Source organism: Papio anubis, chromosome 9 (genome assembly GCF_008728515.1).
Source record: "Papio anubis isolate 15944 chromosome 9, Panubis1.0, whole genome shotgun sequence".
NCBI classification, from domain to species: domain Eukaryota; kingdom Metazoa; phylum Chordata; class Mammalia; order Primates; family Cercopithecidae; genus Papio; species Papio anubis.
The window spans coordinates 25321811-25336172 of record NC_044984.1 but is presented as its reverse complement, the minus strand read 5'-3'; the positions used below and the strand labels follow the sequence as shown (position 1 = coordinate 25336172).

The window sequence follows — 14362 nt, the reverse complement described above, 5'->3', positions numbered from 1 at the left end:
TAATTCTAATTATTGCTCATATAGTTTTAGATTTCGATATGCTAATATGTATTAATATTTCATTTTAACAATTGTGCTAAATTCTTTAAATTGTATACCGTTTCTGTCAAATATGTTACTGATACCTGTTCACCTTGTTTTTTGAAATACCTATTTAGGAAACAGTGAGGAAAAATATGATTATGTTTTAGTGCGATATATAGTAAGTCAATTTTGCATTTGAAGTACCTTTTCACCAATATTTAAAATATCTCTTGTAACATAGCTCTCATGATTCATTAGTTATATTTTGTGTTGACAGTGAAGTAAAATGTTCTATTTTAGAATGTTAACAAGACAAATGAAATTAGCAGTTTTAAATTTCGTTTGATTAAAAAAGAGGTCCTAGTAATCTCAATTAAAACAAATGCAGAGAAATCGTTAATCCATGAAATTGACTTTGCATGCACATTAACTCAAACTGTGTCTCTAGAACAATGCATCTAAACTTTTGCTGGCCATTATGGAAAGCAGACATGACAGCGAGAACGCAGAAAGAATTCTTTTTAACATGAGACCCAGAGAACTGGTAAGAAAACTTTTAGAAGCTTGGTTAATATTGAGTAACCTAAAAGGAACAAGTTTAGAGAATGCATGTCAGGAAAAAAAGTTGATTTTCATTGCTCTACTGAGACAAATGGAGCATCATGACCTACCATTTCCAATACCTCAGAAGGCCCTGTGTTGGCAAAGGCCTGTGTGATCTGGGCCTTATGACTTCAGTAGTTTTATCCACTCCAAGCGCTTTTCTTAGCCAACTTATCACACTATACTAAACTATATGCAAATGTGTATTGCCAGAAAAAATGTTGGCTTTAGTTTAATGGTGTATTGGAGCATATGAGGAAGGGATGTAAAAAAAAAAATGTTTGTACTCTTCAAAAATTCTATTTATACCTCTTTCTGAAAAATAAAATAAAATTAGTTTTTTTTTGTAGTTGTTCTTCTCAGTAATATGTTGTACAATGCTTGGCCTCAAGGAAACTGTGCAGACTATAGTAGAGATTTCACAGAGATCATTAGTGTATCTTCCTATTGTAGAAGTTATCTTTTCCTTTTCACTCATGGCATGCACATTATGAAATAATGCAGGTGTATTTTAAAAGCGTTGGGTTCCAAAAGCATTGAGAACATACTCACATAATATAGCTCAGTGCCCTGGTGATTAAGCTCCACTCACATCAGGGCCGTTGTTGGTGCTATGGGCATCTCCTATGAAAGCCTGGCACAACACTCTTTTGCTATCACTTTGTTAGTAAAGAATGGAGTCATGGAGGTCAGGCAAAAAGAGAGATAAAGTGAAGTTTGATTTAATATATATTTAATGAGAGCCCAGTGTCTATCTGCAAGCAGTGAGTTACAAGGACCAACACATTTCCTATCCTATGGTTAAATGTGGCAGTGAATTATATTATTTATTCAACAATGGCACTGTGCAATAGCCCTTTGAAAATACTAGTTCCTCTGTGGACAACACCTTTATCCTGTCATCCCCTTCCTCCTTGTGGCCCACCCTCCACCTCTTGCTTGAGTATATGCCCCTGCTCTGCACTTCGTTAGAAACATACATAGCCCTGGAGTAGGACTGACAGCACCCCACTGTGTTTGCCTCCTTCCTTGCTTGTCTCACTGGACAGTAAATTCCTTGAGGGTACTCTCTCCCATCCACTGTTGGGAACCTCAGTTCCCAGGGCAATTTCTAGCACCATGTCTGCCTGTTACTTAGTGGGCACTTAGTAAATAATGGATGTTTACTGGGGTTCTCGATTCCCCTAATTCTTGGGAACTTTGACACTATAAACATTCAAATTTCAAACAAAAATTTCGAAGGAAAAGGGGAATATTGTAGGAAAATACTTTCATGTTCATTGAAATAAAGATGGTTTCCAAGGCCATTTTCATTTAGAGTCCTTTTATACTTTTGAGGCTCATGAAGCTGCCCAATTGTTAATTAAACCTCATAAACAATGTAAAGTGGATGTTGTTTCTGGCATTTCAGTCTTCTTTTTTTTTTTCGATAGGTGGATGTGATGAAGAATGCCTACAACCAAGGATTGGAATGTGACCATGGGGATGACGAGGGTGGAGATGATGGTGTTTCTCCAAAAGATGTTGGACACAATATCTATATTCTGGCCCATCAGGTGTCACATTTTATATCTTTACATTATTTTGCTCATTCTATCAATCATGTTTTGTATCTGTGGCTTGTTGCCATATTTTCAAGTTCTGGTCCCTTCATTTATTCAGCACTTGCACCTAGGTTTGGGCTAAAGAGAGAATGCCCAAAATGCCTGACTATGCACCCCAAGGTATGCTAGGGGACAGTCCACAAGAAAACAGTTCTTGGTACCCAAAACTACTGGGCCAGAAGGGAGGAGAATTCCCATGTCAGCCTGAGCCATGGATAAACCATGGCAACAAATGAGGGTCCTGAAGGAGAGGGGAAGAGAGGCTACTGCGGAGACAGAGTATGAAGTGAGGGGGTGCATTCAGTCCTAATCAGGACGAATTTGGCAGGTAGTCTCTGGCCTCCTTGAATTGTAGGTTGACGTACTTTCTGTAGAAGCCATAAACTGGCAACCTCTGATTGGAAGTGTGAGTCTAAACTTTAAATTCTTTTGAAGGAACTGTTTCCATTTTATAACTTTAAAAAACAGGTGCCTGATGAGTACTATTCATAAATTTAATACCATTAACATGAAGATCAACATTAAATTGGCATCTCTGCAAATTTGTTTAGAAGGTAAACATTTTAAATGTACATTTGCCAATTTGATTTTGTCTATGATAGCTCCTTTGTTTTTACAAAATGAAGTTCAAACTTTAGAGACTTGCTCTATCTTTCTTTCTCATCATTTTCTCCCATTGGCGATCATTCCCTTCTGTTTCCCTGTGCGTTTTATCAGTTGATTGAATAAACATCAATAGATATAAAGTCAGATTCTCAGAAGATTTATTTTGAAGGTTGCTCTTTAGACATTTCTTATGCCCTTTTCTACCCTTTCTATAAATGTCTAATATATGTGAACTTGACTATAATTGTTACAAAACCTTCCAGGAGGGAGTCAGATTCTGAAAGATACTAACAAAAGACACCACTATTGTTTTATAATATATCTGGCTCATTGAGAAGATTTTAAGGTCTCTCATAGTGTATTAAAATGCCTATGTAGAACAGAAAGTGGTAAGGGCAGATGAGTTTTAGCTGGACAGATGAGCATTTTAGCTGCTGAGCAGCTGAAAGCCAGGATGATGGACAAGTTGAAGGAAGCAGAAAGTGGAGATTTAGGATGTGGAAAAGGTGTCATTTTAGAGAGAAAGAGAAGTCAGGTGACACAAAGTGAGTCAGTCTAGCAAAGGAATGACTAGAGATTGAATGTGAGTAGAAAGAAAAAAATCCCAGGCTGAGAATTAAAATCATATTTGCTATAGAATGAACACAGAAACATGCTGAGACATATGTGTACAGAGTCAAGGAGTTACTTTAGAAGCTGTAGCACTGTGGAGGGAAGGAGGCAAGGAAGATGAGCAAGGTCAAAAAGGCAAGGTCAAAATGAGCAGTAGTAAGTGTCAGAAGAAAGTAGGGAAGTAGAGCCACCTCTGTTTTCTTGACTGCAAGATAGTCTTGCTGTGTGTAGGGGAGGTTGTCTTCTTGCACGAGTGAGCAGCTGTGAATAAGATCTGACTGTGTAGCTGTTGAGTGGGGAATGAACAACCAGACCAGCTAAGCTTGCCCTGGAGCCAGCAGAGTGACAGACTGACCAGCAGACAATAAATGAACCACCTCACATCCATTAAGAAGTTTAAAAAAGCAATCTTAGATGACCAGTATCTTAGGAGTAACAGTGAACATGTCAAGGTAAAGAAAAGACTTATGTTAGGTCACTTCAGTTTGAAGCAGACCAAGCATAAGAGTAGAGGATGCAGGCCAGGTGCAGTGGCTCACACCTGTAATCCCAGCACTTTGAGAGGCTGAGGTGGGTGGATCACTTGAAGTCAAGAGTTCAAGACCAGCCTGGCTAACATGACGAAACCTCATCTCTACTAAAAATACAAAAATGAGTTGGGTGTGGTGGCACATGACTGTAATCCAACCTACTTGAGTGGCTGAGGCACGAGAATTGCTTGAACCTGGAAGGTGGAGGTTGCAGTGAGCCGAGATCGCTCCACTGTGCTCCAGTGGGCAACAGAGTAAGACTCTGTCTCAGAACAAACAAACAACAACAACAATAACGCAAAAAACCAGAGTACAGAATACAAATTTTTAAAAGGACATTGTTACATGCTGAGAAGAATGGACAAAGAGGGTAAAGAATGCAAGCACTGCTCAGAGATGGAAAGATGATAGAAAAAATAAAGCAACCTATATATGAAATAAATTCAAAATGAAGATGGCATAAAGGCCAGTTATTTCAATGAATTTGAGTTTATTACAGTGCTTGAAGAGGAGAATAGACGTATGCAAAGAGGATGGTGGAATTGTCCAAAAAGTGGAAATTTAGAAGTGGTAAAAAAAATGTTACAAGGGGTTAAAACAACTTGTTGAAAGGAAGAGAAATCAACGATATGAAAATGATTGGGGTGGATATATTGAGATTTTTTTTTTTAACTTCCCAGAAGAAAAATGTTGGAAAAGCAATGATTTGTAGAGCAATGAAAGTCCAATACAGAAGTACAGAAACAAAGCCAGGCCTCTAGAAGAGAGAGAACAAACATCAAAATGAAAGAGAATAAAGAGAAAAGGAGATTCTGAATTGCTGAATACTTTAAGCCTTGTGATTACACTGTAAAAGATTAAATATTAAATAAGAGTCCACATGAGTCCCTGTTAGAACCCAAAAAGGGCACAGGTATGGAAGGAAAGTAGGCCAGTTGTATGTAACTGACAGTGTAGAGTTAAGCAATTGCTTGCTTATTCTTTTATAGTGACACAAGGAGTCATTTTCTTGCCACCATATAAATGTATTATTTATGGGTTAACCCCTTCACCAATTTTCCATGAAAAATTATGAGCTTTTACTCACAGAAGGGAGACCAGTGTGCTCTGCTGATCTTTCTGCAAGTGACTCCTTGGCTTTCTCTAGGCTAGGATGTCATATTTGGTTTCTTAGGAGGCCAATCCCTAAGATTGTTGCCAAGTTCCTCATAAATCTATTGTGCTCCACAAACTCACAAGGACTGGTTGGGTTGTAAGCACTGCTTCAGAAGTGGCCATGTAGCTGTGCTATAGGGATTTGGTAGAGTCCAGTTTCCACTGTTTTCGTTGTGGATATGCAATCACTGGGCTCCTGCAGGCAAATAACTGTGCAAATTGGTTTCTGGCTTTGCACAGTTCAGTACTTCCAAAACCAAGATGCAACTTCCTCTTTGTTTTACTATAATCGTCTTTTGTGCAGACAGTTTATTCTGGTGCTCTCAGACTTTCAATTTTTGTTGTTGTTCTTTTCATGGTAGTAAGGTAGTTCTGCTTTTTCTGCCGTGACATCCCTTTTGGCCTTTCCTGTGGTTGGTGTTACAAGAAACAAATAATGCTTCTTGTAAGTGTCTTGTCTGATCTACATAAAACTATAAATACCTCAAAAAGGGAATTTCTTAACTTCTAATACTATAGTGTTGTGCAGAGAATTTCCTTAAAATCCAACTAATTGCACTTTTTGACTTTCTATCTTCTGCATATTTTCCTTAAGCCTCTGCCCCATCTGTCTGCTTTACTCTTGGTCTTTTACATTCTTTTCTTGCTTTCTGTAGAAACAGTCTCTACACACAGTCCAGAGCACTGTTCAGTACTTTGTGTATGTCCAGTATATATTAAACCATATTGTTTCATTCTCTCCTGAAGCAATTACTGTTCTTCTGTCTGAGACCCTGCATTTAATGCCTACCTGAAGTAAGAAGCATATGGAGAAATGTTATATGCTTTTCAGGTTGGGGAGAAGTATTAGATAGCAAACTGTAGGAAGCAAAAATAACTCCTGGATCATAAGGCAAGAGAGAATGGGTCACTCTGATTGGTTATATTTAATTCTTTTCAAAATGCAGGCTTGAAAATTTTTCATGAGCATTTTCCTATATCACTAAATGGTCTTTGAAAACATAATTTTAATGCTACATAATTGTTCCTCATTTGAATGTACCATGATTTGTGTAATCACTCCTTATTGTTAGACATTTAGGTTTCTAATGTATTTGATATTATAAATTATGCCATGATTGACATCCTCATACATTAATCTTTGTCTGCCACACTGATTATTTCTCTAGGATAAATTCCAAGAAGCTTAATTACTGGGTCACAGGGTAGTAACTATTTTATGGTTCCTGATGCATACTGTAAAATTGTTTTCCACAGTTTATGATGGTACTTCTCTTACTGAATCCTAAAATTATTACCATTTAAAAAAAATACTGGCCACACTGATAGTATTTGGAACAACAATGTTTGCTGAATGAATTAACATGTGATAGATGAAAGGAGAATCGCATTTTGATTTATATCTTTTGGATTACTGGTAAAATGGGCTATCTTTTAATATTTTCTTTAATTATTTGTATTTCTTCTGTGAATTACTTGAAAGTATATTTATCTCTTATTTTATAAGGTTCATTTTCCTTAATGAAGTTTAATTAGGGATAATAACTTTTTGTCAGTCATATTAGTTATATTTACTTCTTTCTGATTTACTGGCTTTTATGTTTTCATAATAGTTTTCTTTCAGCACCTCGAGATCATTTAAACACTCACCTAGATTTTCTTTTGGTGTATAATGAATTCAGGTTTTATATGTAATTATATAATCTTTCCATGTCATAATGCAAAAATAATAAGAAGGAAAGCTCTGATGCTTCATCTATAAAGACATATTCCAAAATTTAGTGTGACAGCAATCCATGAGGGCAGGATTTGCAGGAATTTTAGGAGGGTGCTGTAGAGCGTGGGTCACAGAGAAAGCTTTAGTAGAAGAGATTAGGGCCAAAATCTAGCCACCTTCAGGGCCAGACAGGGTATGTGAATGAGTGATCTAGGGGCTGATGAGGTTGGGACAGTCTGATGTTCCTCTTCCAAAGCAGGGAGCCATTACTCACTTCTGCTGACTTGCCAACTGGGCTCGCAGGCCCTCGATTTCCACTTGTTCCAGTATTTCAAAAGAAGCCTATATTTTGAAATTTTGTAAAAATCTGGAATCTCCTAACTTTTAAAAGTTGGCAGGTCATTCAGGATTTTTACAAACACCGAACAGGCCAAAGAAAACTCAGCAGCAAGCTGAATGCGGCCCTCGATCCATCAGTTTACCACTGTGGAGTAAAGGATTTACATTTCTCGTTCTTTCTTTCATTGAGTTTCATAGATGCATTGAGTGCTTACTAGATGCCAAGCACTGTGCCAGATACTAGGAGTGCAGTGGTAAAGAAGATCCACAACAGATCAGCTCTCAGGGAATTTGCATTCTGGCTGGGAGCAGTGAAGAGTAGACAATGAACCAGAAGGATGCCAGATGGTCATATAAGCTATGCAGTGAATAAGAATAGATCATGGTGAAAGACAGTTACTAGAGGCTATTAGAGATTGGTTGATCTGGAGGATTTTCTGAGGAGCAATTTAAATTAGATCTAAGTCAAAAATCAAAAGCCAGCAGGATACCATGGGGGTGGGGGGGTTTGCAGGGCAACATCCCAGTGGCTTGAAAGTGGCAATGAGCTTGGCAGATTTAAAGGAGCAAAAGAAGGCCTGGGTAGCTTGATGCTTCCCCCAGCCAGCTATTAGTACTTGAATATTATACTAATCACCTGCAGTTCACCTCAGGCTTATTTATTGTAAGATACTTTCAACAACATTTATTGAACACCTCTTATGTCAGGCATTGTGCTAGTTTCTAAGATGGAAAGATGACTAAAAATGCAATCAAGAAGCTCACAATGAAGTGTATATAAAAGGAAGAGCGAGAGAGATAAATCATTATAGTTGAATGTGCATGTCTTAACATGGAGGTTATGTACAAGCTGTACTTCCCCTAGGAGTCAAGAGAGCTTCCTGGAAGAGGTGACATTTGAACTAAATCTTGAAAGAGAGGAATGGAGGAAGACAGTCCAGGCAGGCAGAAGAACTTCTGCAAAAAGGAGCCAGAAATATTTTAGGGAGAGAAACGTCTTTTGGTCATATTAGTAGGGATCTTGTGTGGTATCTACATATGTTTTTATGTGAAGTAAACTACAATAATTTGAATTATGTAAACATCTTTGATAACTGTAATGACTCTGTAGGCACTTAACAAATGTTGCACAAATGCATGAATAATTGAAGGATGAATGAATGAGTGTCTAGGACATGATATACTCTAAAGCTTTGATATTTTATAGTTTAAGTATTATAATTTTAAAAACTGAATAAAGATATTTTTCTGTTACTATCATTCCCATGATAAAAGTTAATGATAATTTCTGCCACTGGAGCACACATTTCTTGGGTACAGATACAATTAGCTTTTTTTTTTTTTTCCATGTGAAGTACAGTGCCTAGAATATAGCAGACACTCTAGAAGAGTTTGAAGGAATAACTTCTGGCAAAAATGCTTGCATGCTGATAATATTTCTAGGTAATACCTCCACTATGTAAGATTAGTAGACTCCTACAAAGCTTCTAATAGCATGCTGGCAATCCATAATCTTATTCAACTGCTCTTGACTTTCTTTTTAGTTTTATACATTACTCTTTGCCGATATTGTTAGTAAACTCTGTATCAACAGACCCTATAATATCTTCTTTCTTGCTAGGCACTTTTCTTATTTTTGTTCATGATACCATCTTTCTGTTTTACTAATAGAATATCTCCTCCTATTGTTACAATTCATTTTAGTGTTACCTTTATACCCTTAAGATCCAAACTGAGACCTACCTAACCCATTTCCTAGATAAATTACAGCCAGCAACTATCTATTCTTTGTTTTGATTTCTTACATTTGTTATGTCCACCTAGAACCACATACTTACTTTTACACTAGGTTATGCTGTGTATCATCCTGGAATTGTTCTTTGTTTCACATATATCGGATCTGGCTACAAAATTAATAGTGGATCCACAAAATCTGGACACCCAGGAGGCCTTATTTTTACAAAAGAAACTTTCCACAAAGTATAATGGGGAAAAAATGCCTAGGTATTATAGAATAGATTTAAACTCTCTAATAGGCACTTCCGTATCTTTCACTGAGCAACTAAGAACCTTTGGGTTATGGCCATTTAAATGACCTCTCAAATTGATGGGTACAATAAAATGGGTACAATAAAAAATGCAATCTAGGAAATGGATTGAAATGGGACTCGCTAATTATTGGTTTGGTGTAAAGATCATGAAGTGGAAGCAATTATTTGTTTGCTTAACATTCCATGTTTGTTAGATATATATTTATTTCTGAGTGACATAATTATTAGAGCATCAGTCTGAATTCTAGCAATGTAAAATGCCATTGTTGTGTCTTCCACGCCTCCTTCTGCCTGCTTTGACTATCCATTGAATTCAAAGTCTAATGGGAGAGCTGGAGATATCAGGCAAGGCTTTTATGATTAGTTTTTCCAGGAAAAGGAAAATGCGTAGCACTCCCTAGTATATTTCAGACCCTTGAATTTTTACCTTATCCCTAATCAAAGTCAATAACTCTTTCTTTTTGAGACGGAGTTCGCTTCTGTCGCCTAGGCTGGAGTGCAGGCGCGATCTCCATACTGTGCCTGGCCTCCCCGGCTCACTTTATTCTCCCACCAGCCTCCTCGAAAGTAGCTAGACTACAGGCACCACCACCAAGCAAGGTTTTTGTATTTTATAGTAGAGACGGGTTTCACCATGTTAGCTAGGATGGTCTCTGATCTCCCTGACTCGCGGATCCACCCCGCCTCGGCCTCCCAAAGTGCTGGGATTACAGGCTTGAGCCACCGCGCCCTGCCTCAATAACTCTTTCTTAACTTTGGGGTGGGGGAGGGAGGGAGAGAGAGAGAGAGAGAGAGAGAGAGAGAGAATGGTAAGAATGGCCGTGGCATTTTAAGGACAGGGATTCTTTATGACATGCTAAAGAAATTATCTGGATTTCCTGATAGTCTTCATTAATCCACTTTTTTCTTTAAAAAGTCTGTTTCTAATAACTAACTACAATTGCTTGAGCTATATTCATTTTAAGGGATATGCATGTAAATTACTCCAAATAAAGTTTAATTTATACTGAAACCATATGAAGTGTATCTATCACTCAGACTACTTACAGTGTTTTCCTTAGAGATTTATGCTCTTCACCTTTTTGCAGCTTCTATTTTCTTATGCTAATATGTAGTAATCAGCATTGCTTCATTTACTTTATTTGCAGATGCAGAAGGATGGTTTGTAATTGGATACATAACTTCCATCTCTAATATCTTTGAAGGGTTTTAAGTAACTTACCATTACTTCATCTTTATTATTGCTTATAGTGCAGAACGTAGAAAACACAGCTGGGTTTCTCAACTCACAGAGGCACTTGTAGCTCAGTAATATGTTGGCTAGAATATTGTACCAAGAATATTATGCAAACAGCTTAGCTATTATTCCACCCCTGCACCCTGTATTTTCTCTGTGAGCTATTTACATCGCTTAACTTCTCTGGCTTCAGCCTTCTCATCTATAAAAATATGATGGCTGTCAGTGAGCTGCATTTGCAAAGTAAACTTTCAGAGACTTATGAGCTCCAGAGAGTAGTTGGACTGTGATGGCTCTTTTACTGGATTCAATTATGTTTTAAATGATGTAACAATAACTAATCAGCTACTAAATAGTTATGTATTTATTTACATGTCATCAGTTATAAACAGAATTTGAGGTTGAATGAGAAGTGCATGTGTATAATTAGCTTGTTAGAATACAAGATCAAAAGCCATGAGAAAGAAAGAGGATCTAAGTACACCAGAGGTCTTGACTAACATTCTTACAGTTTATCAGTGGTGGCTCTGAGCTTCTTGGTAACCAAGAGTATAATTGATACCTATAGTATTCATTAATGACCAACTTTTTCCTGGCATTTAATTCAGAAAGGAGTTTATACAAGGATATAGTACAACACAGTGGACAGAACCATTCTGCAGAACACACCAGATGAAATAATGCACATAGCTGTCTTTTGGTCCTCAGAGACAATGATCAACACTTCTGATTTATTAGCAGGAGTGAATGTAATTAATCTTGAAGTGTGTTTAATCCAACAGCCATTATGAAAATAGATATTACATTCACTCTATAGACAGCCTTTGATAATGTAGGACTTTTCTAATATGTGAACTTAGTTGAAAAACAACTTTTGTAAACATGAAGAGATTATCATATTAAATCACAGACAATAGACTTATCCTACTTGCACAGGTATGTGAAAAGCCTGCTGCTCTCAGGGCTGGAGATAAAGTAGTTGGCAGAGACACCCAAATCCCTTTCCTCTGGGAGCTTACGTGCTAGCAGGGATGTCTCCCTCTTTGAGACCACATGATTCCTTTTGGGGCATGTGCTTTATAGATGCAGTTGTGGGGTGGGTAGGGAATGCATGGGATATGGAAAGGAGGCATTGTCTCTTCCCCATGGAGTATACCTTTATTACGGGAGGGAGACACAAAAACAACCACATTGCATCAAGTCCTAGGAAAAATGTGTATCTGAGGTGCTCTGGGATCTCAGGTTCGGAGTGTGCTTGGGAAAGTGAGTGTGGCAGAGCGAGAGAGAGAGAGAGAGAGAGAGAGAGAGAGAGCACCAGAGGGAGCAAGAGGAACAGAGAGATACCGCTTTCCCTCTGTACTCCCTCATTTGATCATTTGCTCAGCATTCGTGGATGCAAATCTGCTTCTTTAAAAAAAACTCTAGCCCACTGGCTCATAACTTGCTGTCTTTTATAGCAAAAGTGCTCAAAAGATTGTATATAATTGCTGTCTCCTATTCCTCGCTTTCTATTCTCTCTCTAACCCATTTCTGCCAGGCTTTCATTTTCTCTGTGCCACCTAAACCACTCTTGGTGAGGCCACTAGTCACTGCTTCTTTGACCAATCTAAAGATTGCCCCCATTCCGCATCTTTTGTCCTGTCACTAACATTTGACACAGTTGGCCACTCTACTTTCTGTGAAATATTCTTCACTTAGTTTTTGCCCAGCACAGTCTCCTGATCTTTCTCTCTGCTTCACTGGCTTCTATTTCTTTCTCTGGCTTCTGTCAGAGGTGTTCTCGTCAGATCCATTCCATGGATCTCTGGTCTTCTTAATCAATGCTCACTCCCTGAATGTCACTTAGTCACATGACTTTAAACACCAGCTGTACCATGATAAATTCCAAATGTACATCTTCAGCGTGGGCCTGTCTTCTGAACACCAGACTGGTTCCTCCAACTGCTTGCTCAGGATCTGCATTTGGATGTCTTTTTAGGCATCTCACACTTAACATTATCCATAATAGAACTCTTGGTCCTCCCACCATGTGTACAACTCAGATACCCCAGACACTCAGACTCCATAGCCTCAGCTCCTTAGCATTCCTGTAGCCCAAGCCTGGGTGGATGTCCCTCTTGCGTGTGCCCATGGCACGCCATGCCTGCTGTTATCATAGAACATATATCACCAAATTCACATGGCCTATTGACTTGTCTCCTCCACCAGACTCCAAACTTCATAAAGGCAGGAGTTAGGTTTTACTCATGAATGTCACCCAGTGCATAGTACTGTGTTTGATATAGTAAATACTTCTGATTCACTGAGTGAGAGAGTAAGTAAATGAGTGACTGTGATAGTCAACAAGTGCTGTAGGTCAGGGGTTCCCAACCCCCGAACCCCAGACGGGTACCAGTCCGTGGCCTGTTAGGAACCGGGCCACACAGCAGGAGGCGAGTGTCAGGCAAGCAAGCATGACCACCTGAGCTCTGCCTCCTGTTAGGTCAGTGGTGCTATTAGATTCTCATAAGAGCGTGAACCTTGTTGTGAACTGTACTGTGTGAGGGATCTAGGTTACGTCCTCCTTATCTAATGCTTGGTGATCTGTCACTGTCTTCTGTTCACCCCCAAATGGGATCCTCTAGTTGCAGGAAAACAAGCTCAGGGCTCCCACTGATTCTATATTATGGTGAGTGTGTAACAATAGTAGAAATAACGTGCACAATAAATATAATGTGCTTTAATCATCCCAAAACCATTCCCCCCCATGCCCCGGTCCATGGAAAAATTGCTTTCCACAAAACTGATCCTTGGTGCCAAAAAGGCTGGGGACTGCTGCTACAGATGGCTAGAAAGGAAACAGGTGAAATAGGTTAATATTGGCTGGAGTTACTGTATAAGGCTTTGTGGTGGGGCTTGCATTTTAGATGAATCTTATGGATTAATAAGATTTAGATAAACCGAGGAAAGCATTTTCATCATAGAGAAAATATGCACAGAGATGGAGGCAATATTCAGCATGCTATGTGTGTGTATGTGACAGCCAGCTTCTCTGGGACCTTACATCAAGAAGAGAGAAAGCCGTGTGTTGCAACTATGGGAGGTAGCTAGGGAGGGACACGTCCTATCGAATTCTGAAGGATTTTAAGTACCAAAAACTAATTACATAGAAATATTTATTGAAATGTGATATAGTATACATTTCTGCTAATAGTTCCTTAGAGTACTTAGTTCTTTATTTTTTTTTTCTGAGTTGGAGTTTCACTCTTGTTGCGCAGGCTGGAGTGCAATGGTGTGATCTTGGCTCACTGCAACCTCTGCCTCCCTGGTTCAAGAGATTCTCCTGCCTCAGCCTCCCGAGTGGCTGGGATTACAGGTGCACGCCACCACACCCGGCTAATTTTGTATTTTTAGTAGAGATGGAGTTTCTCCATGTTGGTCAGGCTGGTCTCAAACTCCTGACCTCAGATGATCCGCCCGCCTCAGCCTCCCTAAGTGCTGGGATTACAAGGCATGAGCCACCGAGCCTGGCCAGAGTGCTTAGTTCTTACTTCTGTTGCCATAAAATAAATGAGATGGTAATGATTCTATAAAATGCTGAACAGAATAATGCAGAGACAAATAGCACAGAAGTCTGCTTTAGAAAATATCCACTAATCCCCAAAACATCCAACTTATAACCCCAAATGTTATAAGTCTTAAAATGATTATTTATTGATTGTACTTTTATTCATTTATAACCTGACATTATTATGCAAGTATTTGCAGATAAATCAATTATAAATAAACCCATGAGAAAATGTAATTAGTAAACACCTAAGCCAATGTAAAAATACTTATGTCAGAGCACTAATATTCTGTATATATGGGTTTATGTGTGTACTTGCATGTATCTGCATATAATA

At 38.5% G+C, this 14362-nt stretch overlaps 1 protein-coding gene across 3 annotated transcripts in view; it reads left to right on the top strand.

Moving 5' to 3' along the window:
* ITPR2 (inositol 1,4,5-trisphosphate receptor type 2) overlaps positions 1-14362 on the top strand; it is a 491137-nt gene that overhangs the window by 348813 nt on the left and 127962 nt on the right. For all 3 annotated transcript variants that reach the window (XM_009180421.4, XM_021923257.2, XM_009180422.4), the window contains 2 exons: positions 473-568; positions 2061-2183. In XM_009180421.4, the coding sequence (XP_009178685.1) occupies positions 473-568; positions 2061-2183 (219 nt within the window). The remainder of the gene's footprint in view (positions 1-472; positions 569-2060; positions 2184-14362) is intronic.